The sequence below is a fragment of the Cetorhinus maximus genome, chromosome 1, assembly GCF_964194155.1.
Source record: "Cetorhinus maximus chromosome 1, sCetMax3.hap1.1, whole genome shotgun sequence".
Classification (NCBI taxonomy): domain Eukaryota; kingdom Metazoa; phylum Chordata; class Chondrichthyes; order Lamniformes; family Cetorhinidae; genus Cetorhinus; species Cetorhinus maximus.
Genome location: NC_135879.1, coordinates 187,175,137 through 187,193,672, shown reverse-complemented (window position 1 = coordinate 187,193,672; position 18,536 = coordinate 187,175,137). Strand labels below are relative to the sequence as shown.

The 18,536-nt window shown below is 47.9% G+C and overlaps 1 protein-coding gene across 1 annotated transcript in view; it reads left to right on the top strand.

Annotated features, from left to right (window-relative positions):
• taf1c (TATA-box binding protein associated factor, RNA polymerase I subunit C) overlaps positions 1 to 18,333 on the top strand; it is a 40,574-nt gene extending 22,241 nt beyond the window's left edge. Inside the window, exons 10-14 of the mRNA XM_078550872.1 lie at positions 547 to 682; positions 12,309 to 12,437; positions 13,946 to 14,123; positions 15,568 to 15,705; positions 16,619 to 18,333. Of these exons, the coding sequence (XP_078406998.1) occupies positions 547 to 682; positions 12,309 to 12,437; positions 13,946 to 14,123; positions 15,568 to 15,705; positions 16,619 to 17,901 (1,864 nt within the window). The 3' untranslated portion in view covers positions 17,902 to 18,333. The remainder of the gene's footprint in view (positions 1 to 546; positions 683 to 12,308; positions 12,438 to 13,945; positions 14,124 to 15,567; positions 15,706 to 16,618) is intronic.
• Positions 18,334 to 18,536: the final 203 nt, after the last annotated feature.

Genomic DNA, 18,536 nt, shown 5'->3' with positions numbered 1-18,536 from the left:
AACCATGGCAGGCAGTAAGAGCAGGAGGGATTCCTGGTCAGCAGTGCTTGATGCAGAGTGTTGGCTTCAAGCAGTAACCACTTGTGTCTCTCCCTAAAGCAGAGAGAAATGCCTACGGTTCCTCATGGACTATGGCTAATTACAGACAGAACAGATCTTGAATCAAAGCTCAATAATTTTGTCCACCTCCCCCAATGTTGGTGCATTCTCCTCAGATGTAGCCTTTAAAAAGTGCTGTGGTCGAGGGTATGGGGATAGAGGTGAGGTTGGAATGCTATTTCCCACCCTTCCCTTTGAGGCAATGTGGAGACCCAGCCTGACCAATCAAGAGGAGGCATGTTCCTCACACAGAATAAGATGAGTTTGCAGGAATTTGAACCTCAGTTTGTGGAATCCTTCATGTCTTGAAAAAATTGATAGTGCACTGTCTGTGGAGATACTGCTAAATGGTAGTTGTTTGGTAGACTAATATTTTATATATGTCTCACTCTCAAGAATCTTTTGTTGTTAATTATTATTTCCTTTCTTGTTAAAATGCTATCTTAGCCTTCAGAAAATTCGAAAGGAAACTGACAACCTCTACTTCAATGCTCAGTTGCCTTGGAGATGGTGCGATTTCACAGCTCACCCACGGGTCTATATGTATGCTGACAGAACTGGGCTTGATTTAACTGATGTGAGGGTAAGCTCTTTTTCAATCAGTTTTAGATCTCATGAGATTTGAACTCAGGAATATTCTGTAATCTTTAGGAAATTATGATTATTGTTTGCTCTTTTCCCATCTCCCCGATCCCCAATAAAAATAGTGAGATGTATATCTGCTGGTGTTAGGACGTGTTATATATTTGGAGTTTTTAATGTCCTTGAAATAAATACCTTTGTGGTGTATTACTGTATTCCTGTGTTTTACGTGCAGAAATAATTCAAACATTAACTAGAACTTCAACCTTTGCAGATAGGCATGTCAATATAACTATAGACATTGGCAACTGGTAGCATCAACTAAAATATTCCATAAAAACAGTAAATCTGTTGCATGGTTGTTGGGAATTTGAGTTTGCCTTGGATGCTTTTTAGGGATCAGTGGCATAACTGGTGTATGTGTTTTAGTTTTATGAGAGTTGATTCATTCTTGCCTTACACCTACTCACATAATCACGAAAAACTCAGGAGCGTAAGCAGATATTCATGGGCGGAATCATCCCAGATTTGCACTAGGTGCGGTAGCTGGCGGGTAAAACATTGTTTTACCCGCCGGCTGCAATGGTGGCTTCTCCTGCTGTATCATCCCAAACCCGCCACGTTAATTATGCATTCCCAGGGAAACGTGCCGTTTCCGTGGCGGGCGGGCTCTCATTCACTAGCTGTGCCATCACCTCGCCGCTTCATCACACCGGGCACCATATTTAAAGAGCATCCATGCACACACCTCTCAGTGCTTCCAACCCAGGACTGCTGCACAGAAGACATGGCCCCAAAAGGCAAGAAGACTGCAGCCCCCAGGTTCAGTGACGCGTCCCTTGGGCACCTTTTGGATGCAGTGGAGGCCCACCGTGATGTCTTCTACCCCCGCTCTGGCCACTGGATGGGCTGTACATCAATCTGGCTTGGGAGACAGTGTCAACGGTGGTCAGCACCAAAAGAGGACAGCCACCCAGTGCTGCAAGAGGATAAATGATCTCCTTCATTCCACCAGGGTAAGTCACTCTTCTCATTATTCTCAACTCACACAATCACAAACCCATCTCACATCCACAGGGCCCTCACTCACTGCCAATTCAAGAGACATCACCATTCACACTCTCACACACACCTTCGTTGTCCTCATCCTGTCCATGGGGCCACTGACCACCCACACATGCCAGGCATACTTATCATCTGGCCTAGCAGGCATCCTGCTTACACTCTCTCCACCTCTATTCATGCAGGACAAGCAGGCACACGGCAACAGGGAGAGGTTGCAGACTGGTGGAAGAATGCCTGAAATCAAGGTCCTCAAGGACTTTGAAAACAGAGCTATCCAGCTGGCCGACAAGGATCTGGACCATTCTTCTGCTGACAGTGAGGTCGTAGCTGCTCTACGAAGTGAGGGTCCAGCAGTGCAACATCCATCAGACAACCATGCTATGAGTGATGTGTCCTGTTTCACAGGCCATTCCCATGCACTAATTATCTCTCATTGCTTTCAAAGGTACATCTGTCAAATAGCCGATGAAGTCCACGACCCAGAGCCTCCAATCAAGGCAGAGACACACATCTCGATGGGACTAGCTTTAGAGTAGCCACGGGATCACAATCTGGTGAGCACATCGCACTTTCTGATCCACAGCAGAGACTTCTCAGGTGTCTGGCACTCTGAGGACTGCTGGAGGCCAGAAATTTGCTGAGTCCGAGTCAGATGACGAGACTCTGGACTCAGGCATGTCACAGTTGCTGGAGTTGCAAAGGCAAGCTCGGGAACATCAGTAAGGGATGTCCGCTGCACTCCTTGGGTTGCAAGGCACAATGGAGGAATCCATCCACCTTCAGGCTGAGGTGATAGTGCCGGCATGCCAATGCACCAGAGGTCAACACCGGTCGGATGGCAGCCACCATGGAGCCCTTGGTCCAGGATGTTGCTCCTGCACTGCTGCATGGGCTTAACTCCATCGCTGATGCCATAATTGGCCTCCAACAGTGTGTACACGAGAGGGGTCAACCGGGGGCCCTGGGGCATCCATAGGGGGGAGGATCAGGAGGTGTCCCCCCCCCCCCCCCGGGCCTTCCATCCAGGTGACTCCGGGAGTGTCCGGCCCATCTGAATCCCCTCTTCCTGTGATGTCAGCGGCTCCAGTTCCACAGGCCAAGGAGGGTACCACTGCCACACACAGCAGGACCCCAAAAGCAGGCTGGGGCCCTCCAGGTCTCAGCTGTCCAGAGGACATCCGCCACCACGGACAGGGCATAGCAGTTAGCAGACTGCCTCCACCTCTGCTGTGGATGTCTGGGGAGCACCAAGACAGGGTTAGGAAAGTTAAGATGTAACTCTTTTCGGTCAACTAAATAAACTAAATTAACAAAATCAGGGACAAAGTAAAATGCAGTCCTTTAAATGGAAACTGCAAAAACAAAAGACAAAGTACAAAGGAAACTTACCAACATTAAATCAAAATGTGATTAATGAAATGAAAATGTGATGCAATAAAATACCCCAGTCCCCACGGTGCCCACCGAGCACAGAAGGCCTTGACGGTGCCAGCAGACTCTGTGCACCCTCTCCGGGGACACCCGGCCGTGAGCATAGCCGTGGAAGAGGAGCAAACAGTCGGGTTGGATGACCCCCTCGATCACCCACTACCTGGACCTGTTAATGGCCAACTTGGCCAGGAGCAGGTTCACAAGGAGGTCCTCCCTCTCAGCCCCCTTCCATACCAGGTGCCATAGATCATGAGCGTGGGGCTGAAGTGCAAACAAAACAACAGTAAAAGGTTTTTCAGGAAACTAAAAAGGGGGTGCAGCCTACAACAATTAACATATACAGGTCCACTGACTCCATAAGGCTGCAAAAGATGCAGGCATCTTGGGAGTCCGTGAAACAACACAACCTATGGTTGTATGGGAGTGCTGCATGCAACACCCTCTAACCTGGATCCCCGATGGAAAATGGGAGTACACCCCCATAGAAGGCCCCCCACTGAGGACCTCCGCCGCCGGACGGCAACCAGGCACACCAGTGCATGTTCGAGCGGTGGGCGACGGCATGGAAGTGAAGGATGTGCAGCAGCAGCCCATACAGGAAACCCCTCCACGCCGTGCTAAAGGGCACAGAGGGTATTTCCACCAGGCGACTCAGGTTGCGGGGCACTGGCTCCTGAGGGAGGGTTCGGGTTTTGGGGCCAATGTGGAATTCCATCCAAACAGGGGTACACTCAGAGGGAAGACCACCGCGCACCTGCGCCACCTCGAGACCCAGAATGACGTCGGGGCCGAGCACGACCGTCCTAAGGTCTTGGCATTGGCCACAAGCCAAACGTCCAAAGATGCGCAATGCACCAACTCCTGAGGAATGATCCAGCAAACTCCTCCGTCACCCAGCATGTCCCCAATCCTGGTCACCCCAGCAGCCACAGTCCTCCTCTCCGCCAGCCATTGAAAAGGGTGGAGGTGCGGATTCCTGAGCAGTGGTTCTCTGACAATAGCCGCTACTCCTGACGGGGGAGAGCTGCGTCGCGAGGCGACCATGTTCCAGACTTTGATCAGGTCCTGGTAAAGACGGGCAATGTCTGCAAGGAGCCACGAAGGCCCCTCAGGTCTACAAACAGGAGCTGCACGTCATAATTCAGGCCGTGCACCTGGTGGAAGAAATATGTTGCCAGGGCACACCATCTCGGAGGGGGCTCGATGTAAAGGTGTCGCTGCAGGGCCTGAAGGCGGAAAGTCACCACCTGGGTGCATAGGCACCAGCGCCTGACCGCCCTCCCTAAGCGGGAGACTCAGAACCTCAGCAGCGACCCAGTGCAGTCTTTTGTCCCAGAAGAAGTCGACGAGCATTCTCTGGATTTTTGTGACAAACTCCAAGGGAGTGGTCAAAGTGACCAGCCGGTACCACAACATGGCAGCAATCAGCTGGTTTATGACCAGCACTCGACCCTAGTAAGACAGCACTTGGAGCAGTCCTGTCCAGCACCGCAGGCGAGCGGTGACTTTGGCCTCCAGCTCCTGCCAGTTCGTCAGCCAGGATTCCTCAGCAGGGCAGAGGTGGATCATCAGGTAGAGAAGACTGGTCCTGCTCTAGGTGAAAGGCCTGAGCTCCTTGGGTAGGGGATCCATCTGCCACTGACCGACCAGGGGTCCAGAACATTTACCCCAGTTGATCCTGGCAGAGGACGCAACAGAGTAGACCTCCTGGCACATACGAATCCTCCACAGGTCAGCCGGTTCGGTGAACATGAGGAGCACGTCATCGGCGTAAGCCGAGAGGACCACCCCAATACCCGGCCCACGCGGAACCAATCCCAACAACCTCCTCTGCAAGAGGCGCAGAAAGGGCTCCAGGCAGATAGAATACAATTGGCCATACAGGGGGCAGCCCTGATGCACTCCTCTCCCAAAGAGAAGGAGCGCCATCAGGGACCCGTTAACCTTAACTAGACACTCTGCAGCAGCTTACAGAAGTTGGATCTGGGTGACAAAATGTGTCCCGAACCTGAATGCTTGCAGAGCCCTGAATAAATATTTGTGACCCACCCTGTTGAACGCCTTCTCCTGGTCAAGAGACAGGAAGGCACTCAACAGACTAGTCCTCTGGGGAAGATGGACAATGTCCTGGACCAGATGGATATTTTTGAAGATGGTACAGTCCGGGACGGTGTAGGACTGGTCAGGGTGGATCATGTGGTCCAGCACGGAGCCAAGGCGAGAAGACATTGCCCTGGCAAAGATCTTGTAATCCGTGCTGAGGAGGGAGACCGGGCGCCAGTTGTCCAGTTGTTAAGGTGGCGGAGATCCCCCTTCTTAGGCAGCAGGGCAATCACAGCCCTGAACATCCTGAAGAACTCCACAGTCAGCCCTTCCAGCCCCTGGGACTTGCCCGTGGAGAGGCTGTCGAGTGCACCGGTCAGCTCCCCCAGACTTATAGGGGAGTCAAGCTTTCCGGTACCCTCCAGGCCAACCTGTGGCAGGTCCTCCTACAAAACTCTGCGAGCATCCTCGCTGGACAGATCTGGAGAGAACAGGGCAGCGTAGTAGGTTTTGACAATGGCCTCCGGATCTGAGACAAGGGATCCATCATAAGGAGCTGCTGACTGACCCCGTGCCTTTTTTCCAGCGAGTAGAAGAAGGGGCGCCACAGCCCAGGTCCTTGAGGAACTGGATCCGCGACCTCACGTATGCGCCATGGGACCCGATGAGTTGCAGGTCCCGCAGTGCGCCCTTCTTTTCGTATGCCAGCCACAGGGCCAGGTCCACATTGGGCTGACGGAGATGTGCCTCCAGGTCGAGCACCTCCTCCAACTCCTCGACCCTGGATTTCTGCCTCTTTGTCCCTCCCCCAACCCCAGCCCTCACGTACTCCTGACAGAAGGCATGGACGTGAGTCTTGCCCACATCCCACCATACCCTCCAGGAGGGGAAGCCTCCCCGCTTCCTTCTCCAGCCGCCCCAGATACGATGGAACAAGTCCAGGAACCGCTTGCCCTCCAGCGGCAGGTTGTTAACCCGTCTGAGAGCAGAACTGAACGAGTTCAGCCCACACCAGATGGTGGTCCGAGCCCAGCACCTGCTGCACAGAAGCTAACGGAATGCAGGACACTAAGGCCTTGGAAATGTAAAGGTGGTCGAGTCTGGATGCTCAGGAGCTACAGGCAACACGAAAGTGAAAGCACTGGAGTCAGGATAGAGATGTTGCCAGACGTCCACCAAGCCGAAGGACCCAACCAGGTCCCTCAACTTACTCACACCTAGCGAGCGGTATCGGTCACTGAGATTGTCCCTGGCCTCGAGGGTACAATTGAAATCTCCCCGAGGACGATGCGCTCGCTTGTGTTGATGGAGCCGAGATGAGTGGACATTTCCTCAAAGAAGCCTGCTTGCTGCTGCGCCCAGGGGAGCGTATACATTCAGAAAGTGAAGCGCTGCATCCCCTAACTGCACAGTAAGGTGCAGCAACCGGCCTGGCACGAGCTCCCTGACACCCCTGCTCCCCACCAGGATCTCTGGCTGAAAATGTGGGGCCAAAGAGAGAGCCACCCCGCCAGAATTGAAGGCAAGGTAACTCCTTGTGAGCCACCTCCCCATACCACTCCAGGAGCCACGTAGCTTTGTCTCCTGGAACGGTATGGATTTCCTGCAGGAAGCACACTGCATACTTCCTGTCCCTGATGACCGAGAAGGATCAAGACCAGAGGGGTCCTCTCTGATCTCCTCTCGGGACTCTGGGTCAAAGGGTGGCAGCAGCTCAGTGACCCGTTCTGCCTCAGGCACCTGGTCGCCAGGCGAATCCGGAAAAAGTTCCAGCCCCAAAACAGTAGTGCCCAGTGCCAAAGACTGAGATGGAGCGGGGAGGTCCTCATTGCCACTGCCACCCAGTAACCCAGCGGTTGGAGCCATGAAGGGACTACTGCAGTCCCCTGGTGAGCCAGATGGCATCTTGGGGGTACAAGATGGGTTGGGGTGGGGCACCACCACAAGGGTGGTACCCTCACCGATCCCCGAGGGGCCCTGCTCAGGACTGCAGTGAGGGAACGGGAGTTTGGGCTCCCCACAAAGGGCAGAGCGAGGACTTGTGGGACGGAGAGGCAACCACCTCTTCACCGGGACACACACACACACACACACACACACACACAACCAACCTCACAAGTCGCGAGGGTCCTCCCCCTCCAAGTGGTGGTGTCTCTTCTGGGGTAGGCTGGAGAGACCTCCATCTGCAAGGCCCCTGCTGCCTCCCCCAGCATCCCCCACCCCCCCGCCCCCAACGGTTGCTCCACCCTCTGGGGTTTGGGCAGGTTAATCTTTTGGAGAATAACCACTGGCTTGGGGCCGCGCGCCCATCGCTGCTGGATCCAGGAACCCGCGCAGGGTTGGTGCAGGCAGCCTTGGAGGCAGGGCAGTTTTTGCGTACATGCCCCACCTCCTTGCGGGCACTGCACCGCACACGATCCACAATCCAGAAGACTCTGTAGGCAGCCCCCTCATATTCCAAATTAAAACCCCACTCTGTGCACTCCTCCCAGGCCAAGTGGACGAAAACCTGGTGCCGGAAAGAGTACATTTGGCGGAAGGCCACACCCTTTAAGGGCAGCGGGCTCCTCCTCCCCCAACTGATGGAGGTGGGGGAGGAGGAGCTCACTGTGGACAATGGGCAGGACGTTGGAAATTATGATCCTCTGGGTGATGGCCTCCAAGGGACCCACTGCCAGAAACGTCCTACCCAGAGTGAGCCCCTTTTTTAGGGCCAGGTGCACCGCCCCTTCTGACCTCAAGAAAATTATGGCCTTGCTGTACATTTTCAGGGCGGCAACTACAGCTGAGGGGCCGATGATCTCAGCCGTAGCCCTAGCCCTAACACATGCCTCGATTGTCATTTCGGGGTGGGTGTAGCTCTTGACGCCCAGGGTCTTGGTAAGGAGGTGGGAACGTGACAGGGCAGCAGGGGCCGCAGAAGCAGCTGCACCTGCATAGGTTATCTTAGGGGGCCCTGCTTCCACATTCACCCAGGAATCTCTCTCTGTTTCTCTGTCTCTGTGTCTCTCTCTCTCTTTCTCTCTCTGTCTCTCTCTCTACGAGCTGCACCTGTGTCCAATCAGGAAACTAATCTCTTTCTCCAAAGCAGAGGCATTGATGCCCTTGGTACAAATGGAAGCGAGTTTCCCGACTGTCATTAGCATTTCCATCCATCCAGCGTCATGTTTCATACCTTTTTCAAAACTAACAGTAATAAGCGTGTTCTGATCCTATCCATGTGTAAGCTAGGTTACATCACAGACATTTTAGTTCATCATTCACAATTAATTCTGGCTGCTGAATAGAAGCTTTCACTCTAGTGCAATCCTACCACTGCAACCAATTCTGTCTTTGTATAATGGAAGTTTCAGAATCTGACAACAGAAAACAGATGGCGTCCAAAGTGACTTCTCTCTACTGCTTCCCTCTGACGGACTGAACTGCCTGCAGGTCACTTGCTGTCCCAATTAATGTCGGTGCAACACCACTTGTAGATCATCAGGCAGGGAGCTGATTACTGTTTCCAGGTACAACTCCAGCTTCTCCAGCAAGTCTTCCCTGACTGGGAGCTGATGGACCCTTGCTTTTAACAATTTCTCACGCAGTTTTAAAATCAGGTCTGGGCACGGGTGTTAATCACTTGTACAAAACGTTCACTGTTGTAAATGAACTCCCAAGAATGTCTCCCTGCCTATGGCTCCTTGTTCTGATGAGCAGTGTTTCTGTCACTCAGATGCGAAACCTTTCTGCACAAGATAAAGACAGGTGTCTCAGTCCAGGGCCTCTTCCCTGTGCTTTGTGCAGCATTCAGACCACAGTGATGGTCCAGCCTCACTCCCTGGAGATACTAGTGATGCCTGCACCTCGATGGTGCTTACCATTGCTGCTGGAATGTCATGTGCAGGCATCACAGAGTTCCGTCATTCTCTGTGTGCTCTCAGCACCTTTTAAGGTGGGGCTGGCCCCCATCTCTTCAGCAGCTGTGACCAGTGATGCTGTGCTCCTAAAGGAGTTAGGTGCTGAAGGCAGACAAAGGATCAGGCGCTTTTAAAGTCCCATGGCTGCGTCTCCATGGTATGACCCTGATCACAGAGCACAGGCGATCTGCCCTCAGCCAGACAGGAGTCAGACATTCACAGAGGATATGCAAAGATCTATGGAATGTCCTCACTGCATGTCGTCATTTCCTCCTGTAATCGAGTGACTTTTGGGGCCTCCACTGCATCTCAATGTCAGGATCATTATTACAGAGGATATGTGCACTGCCATAAGCCAGACTGGAGTCAAAGGTTCATAGATCATTGTGAGGATCCGTGGTGTCTCCTCACTGCATGTTGTCATCATCCTCCACAAATCCAGCAACTATGAGGGCCTCCTGAGCGTGCCTGCCTTGTCTAGCCAGTGCGAGGGCCTCATCGCCATCATTGTCACCTTCGAGGGCCTCCTCACCCTCAGCACTGTCGACATCCTCCTCATCGGAGGAGACCTCCAGCTCCTGCATCTCCTCCTCAGCCAGTTCCTCTCCCTGTTACAGCACCAGGTTGGAAAGGGCGCAGCAGGCGACAACGATACATGAACACTCTCTGTGGACTATACTGCAGGGCTCCACCACACCAGACCAGGCACCAAAACCTCATTTTCAGCATTCCGATGGTTTGCTCCACCAAGTTGCGAGTTGCAGCATGAGCCTTATTATACCGTCGCTCTGCTGCAGTCTGAGGCCGCCGCATGGGTGTCATCAGCCACGTCCTCTTGCAGGTAGCCCTTGTCCTCTAGAAGCCAACCCTGCAGCTTCTGTAGACCCTGGGAAACGTCCAGGATCTGTGACTGACTGACAATGTAGGAATCGTGGACACCCCCTGGAAACTGCGCAGACCTGCAGGATGTGTTTGTGGTGTTCGCACACCAGCTGCACATTCAGCTAATGGAAGCCTTTGCGGTTGACATAGTTGACCCCTTGTTGCGACGGAGATCTGAGCGCCACGAGAGTGCAGTTGATCGCACCTTGCACCTGTGGGAAACCCGAGATCTGGGCAAATCCAATCGCCTGTTGCATCCTGGCTCTCTTGGTCCCAGGCAAAATGCACAAAGTTGTGTGTGCTCGAGAAGATGGCATCTGTGACCTCATGGATGCATTTGCGGATGGAAGCTGGTGATATCCCACAGAGGTCACCTGTGGAGCCCTGAAAGAACCACTGGCATAAAAATTGAGTGCCGTGGTACTTTCACAGCAGTGGATGCCGTCCATGTCCACTGGCAGTGGATGCCGCCCATGTCCACATGGCGCCAAATCCTGCAGCAGCTGGCAGATGTGACCGACTAGTTCCCTAGACATGCGTAGTCTTCAGCGACACTGGTTGTCAGTCATCTGCAGGAATGAAAGGCGGCGTCTATAGACCTTGGGTCTAGCTAAGCGTCGACCAATGACAGCTCACTGTGGCTCTTCAGCGGCGTGCGCTGGAGCCCCAGCAGCCCCTTCCTCCTGAGCATGCTGCTCCTCCCTCTGCCCAGCCAGGCGCCTCCGTCACTCTCTTCTCCATGGTTCCCATTCTCTGTATGTCACGAGGCGTACAGCTAGTTCACCAAGCTCCATGCTTCTGATGTATTCCTCCTGCAGGATGAAAGAGAGAGTTGCATGGGTCAGCTAGGGTATACTAAGAACCTCTCTTGGCTAACTCTGAAGGCTCCTTAACACATCCCAGAGAGAGCTGGCCACCACTTGGATAGCCAGAGTTTAGTGCACTGCATGGCTGTCCGAAACCCCATCCACCTCCACCCCTCTCCGCCTGACCAGTTGGCGGCAGCCTTGCCCTTTGGACTGCATGCTGTGCTCTCAGCTCAGGTGCAGGAATTCTCCCAACCTACACTGCAAGGCTGCACTGTTAGCTTGAACCATGGGGGAGACTGGTCCAAACCGGGACGATGACATTACAAGAGGCTGTGAGCACCTCCACCAGTGACTGCTCCATGGCCAGCTTTAGCAAGGAGATTGTACAATGTGCTCAGTCGTCCAACTGTTCTGCAGTCCACTAAAACGCTCATTAGTTCGCAGTCTGTGCCCAAGGGTGAAAAGCTCTGGAGCACTTGTTGGCACTTTCATGCCTCTGCATTGCTTAAGTGGGCAGAGATGTTAGAGGTCCGACCGGCCATTTTTAGTCCAGTCAGTTCTGTTGAAGGTTCATTGGACTCGAAACGTCAACTCTTCTCTTCTCCACCGATGCTGCCAGACTTGCTGAGTTTTTCCAGGTAATTCTGTTTTTGTTTCCAATCATATCAATGTGGCTGCGTCTGAACTGTCTCAGCTGCAGAGGAATGTTCACTTTATACAAGGTTTCCCTAATGCATGGCCACCGCCCTCTCCCCAACCCCGCAAGTGCTTTTGCACTACCTTCAACCACAAGGCAGCCCTTGCCTCCACCCTAGGTCGCCTCAACTGCAGGGCAGCCCTTGTCCCCATTCTCAAGTTGCCGGACGTCCCAGTGGGCTGGCCTCAATGATATGCAGATGTATCACAATGAGGTTCCCGATGTTTGATGGCAGGAAATACAGTCTGCCATCGACGGGCTGAGCAAACAATTGCAAACTGGTTTCACAATGTCGATTTCTGGCCTTCTCACCTTCTCACCATGTTGTCCCTTCTCACCGCCGAGCATGCTCCAGGCCAGCGAGTATGGAAAATTCCGTCCCGTGTCTTTCACACATGAGCCTCTTCGTTCTCTTCAAAGGTGGACTTGGTGAGACAAGACCAGATGCAAATCATTAAGCTGCTTCGTTTCATAGAGCAACAGTTGTGATCAGTTTCACTTAATTCAGTCAGTTATTTGACTTTGTGTAATACAAAATAGTAAACATGAGCATACATTGTTTTAAAAACACAATATTTGAAGTTTTTTTTCTAAATCTTTTCTGTGGAAATGTTACTTTTTAAATGCTGAAACATGACCACTTTTTACCGTAGCCACAGAATTTTCTTGTTATGTCTGCAGTAACCCCTCAATGCTGAATCATGCGCAAGTATTTTGCACAACATTCACAGAATCACAGAGTCATTCCTGTCTAAGTATAATTTTCTGATTCTTAACTTTTTTTTAAATATGCGCTTTTAGGCCGGAGAGACCTGTAACCAAACCTTGTTTAAGATAGGAGCGGCTGCTGACTGCCAAAAAGGGGAACGCGTGATTCTTCCCAAACATCTACGAGATGTAAATCCATACCATCATCTTATTACTACCCAGGTTTGTGCCTTTTAATCTTTTTGGGTTGTAATTACCTGATTTTGTTTGCTTCTTTGGTAGTCCATTAATGAAAGCGAAATGAGTGAACAAAGCAGTCCACCAAAACAATGAACACATTACCTTCGATTCACCACTGAGCTGCTGTTTTGTGGATGAGACTTTAAACCAAACTCCTGTTTAACTGACAATAAGATACCATGGCTAAATTCAAAGAGGAAAAATGAGTTCTGGTGTCCTGACCAAAATTCCTCCCTCATCATTAAAACAGATTGACTGGCTATTTATCGCATTTGGTATTAGTAAACTTTTTGGTGTGCAAATTAGCTGCTGTGTTTGCCTACAAAAGAATAACTGCATGTTAAAATTAATTAATTGGTTGTGAGGCACTTACAAATAACCTGAGGCTGTCCTAAGATGCTATCGAAATTTTCTTTTCCTTTTTCCAATCAATTGGCTGCTATAGCTCAATCACCGAGCATGTTCAAGGCAGAAATTGATAGATAACGATATCAAGGATATGGGGATAGCGTGGTAAAGTGGTGTTGAGAGAGATGATCGGCCATGATCTAATTGAATGGCAGAGCAGGCTCGACGGGCCGAATGGCCTACTCCTGTTCCTATGTTAAAACCCTATTTCTCGCACTTGCGTGTGTGTGCACAAACTTTTCTTCCCTTTGCTGTCTGCACTTTGGAGCTAAAGGATGTTGCAGAAATTTCTTCAAGTTGGGGGAGGGCAAAAGGAACAAAAGTTCTTTTTCAGAATTGCAGGCTGAGCTCCAGCCATTGGTTCTAAGTGCACACTGTAATTCAACTTCGGTTCATTTCTGAATTTGAACCACTTCTCTTTTGTTTAAATGTTCAGTTCAAATTTTATATGGTTCTTCCAGCATTTAATAAATATGAGGTTTCCCTGATAGCATGTTGGTAAAAACATCCAAATGGCATGATACAGAGCAGGCAGGTAGCATGTTTGATTCCCTGGTCTGTGAGGTAACTTATGGTGCAAACAGTATCATTTGGTTTCTGTATCCAAAAGCTAGGAAAGAGTCAAAATGACCTGGAATTCCACACATAACTGCTATGTACTGATGCTTGCTAAAAAATGTTGTGTTTATGTCTATGATTGTGTTTAAGTCAGCTGGGAACAAGATAAGGTTTGTGTGTGTCACACTCCACAGGTGCCTGCTAACTAACTTCTGTTGAGGTTTACCCATAAAAAATAATCACTTTTTCAAAGTACCAGAGAGTAGCTGATGCCAGTTGACTTTATTCCAAGATGGATCAGTGGCTTCAGCGGAGGGCAGAAAATAAGTGCCACATAGTCCAAAAAAGATTCCTTTATGGTCTTTTCAGTTCGGTGGCTTGCCAGTTGTGGGGTCATGATCTAAATGTTTTAAAACCTTGTACCTAATTATGAAATCTTTGAAAGATTTAAAATTAATATTCAATAATGAATGGTTCTTGTGGTTGCTTGAATACTAAATCAATATTTTACTTTTCGTATATAGTATTCTGCCTACATTGTAGATGAACGATTTCCTACTGTACCTGTCCTAAAGTGGGCCCACATGCTGGAGTCACCACCAATGTTTGCACAAGTTGCATGTGGGGCAGCCAAGAACAGAACAAACAAGATCATCCTGGGAACGCAACGTACACAGGAAGTGTTACTTCTGCAGTATTCAGGTGACTGGTAACTTCTAACTGTTATCATTAGCTAGTGAGGTTGTGTGTTTGTCTGCTCTATAATAATGACGTGCTGATAATTCAGGAGAAATGTAACATGTTTCTGGAGGATGTAGAGGATTGCAGAGTGGCTGGTTGGAGAGAGAGGGAAATTTTAAACGGGGCCCCCAGAATTCTGCAGCTTGTCAAGGATAACTTGTGGCATCTCCAAGCAACTGTCTGCACAATAACAATGTCTATTATATGGCAGGTTTGGCCAGGTCTCAATAAATATTTTAAATACTGTACATAAGGAATGTGTCAAACTGGTGTCCTTTGTTGAGGAAATTGTTCATTTTAAACTGATTTTAGGAAAAGCACAAAGGAAGGGAGGGATTGCGAGGTGTTGAAAGGGTAGAGCAAATCATCATCTACTGTAGAAGCTGACCTAGAGTTGCCAAGGGACCACATTTGTTTAATGAAGAGCAAGGGACCAAAGATGGACCCTTGGGGGTCTCCTAAGATTACAGTGAAGGGGTAGGAAGAGAAGTCATTGGTAGAGATACTTTGGCTTAGTGGCTTCAGTTTTGCAGTCAGCAGTGAAACAAGGACACTTGCCACTGACCTGTAAGAAAGCTGCACTGGGAGACCTAGCAACCATTGTGCTGAGAACTTTAACTTTCTCATTGTACAGTTGATTGTAGTACAGTTTAATGGGGATTCCTGGCATTGAGATGCAGCGATATCATCAAACTATCCAAGCAGCCAATCATGTTGAAGAATTCTCAACCAACCAGGAAATGAAAAGCACTAATAATGAAATCACTTCTTAAAATTTTACAGAGAGTGAAATAAAGGTTGGGACATAGACATGAGGTAAAATGAGAATCTGAAATATAGTCAAACCGGAATAAACTAGTTTTCAATTGGGTTCTTTTGAGTTTCACGTGCTGCACACAGTCTCTTTTTCACTAAGACTGAAATTTTAAAACTATTTCTCAGCCAAAAAGAAACCTCAATTCCACTACTGGTTTGCTGGAAGCTTCTCCAATCAAATTTGTTTGGCTAGGGACATCCACAATCCCACCTTGTTGCCAGACTGTGATATCTTTGCAGGACAGAAAAGAGACAAGTGTGCAGCGCATGGAGTTCAAAAGTACCACAAATGGCCACAAGAATGTGCTATTACAATGAACAAACTTATCCCAAAAAATTTTAATTATTTAAAAATCCAGTAATTAATGGAACTACTTAACAACATTCCCACAAAAATAAAGTACCTTTTTCAGGGTCAGATTGGTTGGTCAGTAATTATTACTCAGATCACATTAAAGCCCCAGTTATAGCTCATTGACAGTTTGCCGTCAGAAACCCCACAAATTTCAGGCCAACTATGTGGTAAAGCGGGAATGTGATTCATTTTAGAAATACTGAATTTCACCAAAACCTTTATAACCTCCGTTAGGTGGGATGCAGCTTCCTTGCCAGTCATTTGGTCCACCACAAAAACTCTCCAGTATTTACGATATGATGCAACACACACCGGTCAGGTTACCTCAGCGACATGAAGTAGTTGCTGAGAGACTTCACTCTGCTGGAGCAGGTGAGATGTGATTTATTTTATGTAGAAGATATTATTGAAACATTCTGATATTCTAGTATAGCTGCTATAAACATAAGATGTATTTAGCAGTTGACAATTTCAGATTCATATAATTTTATATTAAGTATTAAGATGGAAAATAGAAAGATCTTTGCTTTATAATAATTGTATTGAGGTGGCAGAAAAGTATGTTACATTGTTTATGTACCATTGGCTGTGTGTTGGAAAACAATGTAGTTTCACTAGTGACAAGTTCCAGGCAGTCCTTGACTTTTCGACATTCGAGTTACAACGAATGGCACTTAACGACGTTTATAAATTGACTTTCCCACATCAGTTTCGACATACGACGCCACGCCAGTGAACAGCTTCAAATGTTCATGTGTGTGCATCGATGTTCTACGCCGCCCATCTCCCTGACTCAAGACGTTCAGTTGCTGTTCCAATGCCATTAGTACAGTACTCTACGATATTTCTATATGTATCTTTAGCTTATATGATTATTTGGTCAATATGATTGCAATTTACAACGTATATACATCAATGTTGATATATTACTCGTCCAGAGTACAAAATTCTGGGTTATTTTGATGAAAATAGGGTGTCAGGCCTTGGTTCAGGAACCACTCCCCCATTTATAACATTATTCTTATGGGAAAATCGGTTCCAAGTTTTGACGTTTTGACTTAAGATGTGGTTTTCAGGAACCAGTTGCATCATAAGTTCGAGGACTGCCTGTACTGTATCACTTAAGAGGTACCTTGCTAAATAAAAAGTTTTGCAATTGCAACATTCCAAATATAAGGCTTTTTAATGCAAATGTAGTGGATAGGTCTGGTTTTACTTTATAACCTAGTATACGTAGTCCAGAGTGAATTTGGAAGGAGGAAAAACCCTTGTTTTTATTTTGCAGGACTTGCAACACTTTACCATTGTCGTGGTAAAAAGTCCCTGACTGTGTTTCAGCTCTCTGCAGTGGGAGACTTGTTTTACCAGATGCTAATTCATAAGAATTCATCAGCCAGTCGAAAAAGCGTGACAAGAGTTGGTTGTGATCATGAACCAAATAACTTTGTTTTGAGTGAAGGGATACAATCATCAAACCATTCTACAGAAGCTCGGAATGGAGGAGCAGAAGATTTGGCACAAGGAGAAAGTGAACGACCAGAAGGAAACTCTTCACTAAATGGAGTGGATGAACAAAGATTGCAAAGCACTAATAAGCACTTAACACCCAGTTGTGCTGTTCTTGCCACATGTCGAAGGTGGATGAACTCATTTGTGAAAAAACAAATGAAGTTTCAAAGTGATTCCAATATGCTCCACAAACGAACTGTCTTCAGTACAAAGTGTCTGTTTCCCCGTAAAATATTTAAGAAGGGCAAAGAATCAACTGATACATGCAGAGAAATGTGGGATAAAATGAGTGCAGTTATGAAAAAGAAGCAAGTACTTTGTAACAGTACTTTTCCAATACTGGATCCTGTTAGTGTCCCAGAGGCTGTGGATCCCTCAATGTGGAGAGATGAACTAAGTGAAAGACTTACAGCTGCGTGGAAAGGGAAGTGGAGTGAGTGGTGGGAAGAGAAGTTAGGTGTGAACCGGGACAAGAAAATCCAAGCGCTGCGTGCAAAAAGACGACATGAAAAATTAGCTAGAGCAGGGCAACGGAGAGAGCTTTCGGGGAGCTTCACATCCTCAATGTCTGGCTTGTCTGATTTCAGTGAATTTTCAGATTGGAGTAGATCCTCAGTTATGGATTTGGAACACAGTGATTATTTGTCTGGTACAGAAAGTAATGTTGTAACTAATAAATCAACTGATGTAAAACAATCAATTAAGACAGTTACTGAAGAGCCTCAACAAGAAAAGGAACCTCACTCCATTGTGTCTGTGTTAGAAGAAAGCCAGACACCAACACCAATTTTTTCACAAGAAATACAGTTAGCCAATATTCCCAAGGAGCGAAAAAGAATTCTTCAAAATTACTTGGCTGCACTGGATGACCATCTACCCCAACCTTCTCAAGAGGATGATGGAATAGACTTGCCATTACCATTAGCTACCTCCACACAGATGTCTTTTGCTGATCCTTCACAAGTGGCATCTACTTGTGAAATGTCCTGGCGTCCATCCTCTCAGCGTCAGTTCGGACAATCTCAGCCAAAAAAGAAAAGGGCCAGGATGGGTTTTTAAGAATTCAATACCAAAAATATTGAACTATCATTTTGGAAAGAATTGGCTTCCATTTACCTTGATCAAATATTGACTTTGGACAACTGACCTTACAAAATAATTGTTAATTCCTGTATGGAAATTTCCAGTACAAAATTGATCTCGTTTTCACCTGAATATAGTAAAGTATTAAATTTATATTCAAAAAACATATATTTATTTACAAAAAGAAGCAATTGTTAAATTAGTGCCACACCAGGTTTTTATTGAGTTGTATGACTGGCATGCCATCTGAATGTTCTCTGGCTCATGATAAAAAGCATACAAATTTAGAAAATGAAGTGTGAAATATTTTACTACATATTTTGTAAAATCTGTATGCAAGTACAAACTGTTTTCCCTTATTAATGTTTCCTTATTTGCAATAAAAACTCAAACTGTTAAATCAAAAAACATGAGAATTTATTAAAATTTGATTGTTACTTTTGATGCACGTGGGTGAGGTTCAGTGTAAGTAAATACATTGTCTCTTAACTATCTTAAATACAACCACAAAAATCACCTTTCAGACACACTCTTCCCAGAAAAAAAAGATACCATGTTTCCCAGTCTTTCCTCATAACTTAGATGGCTGACACCAGGACTCAGCCTTGTGT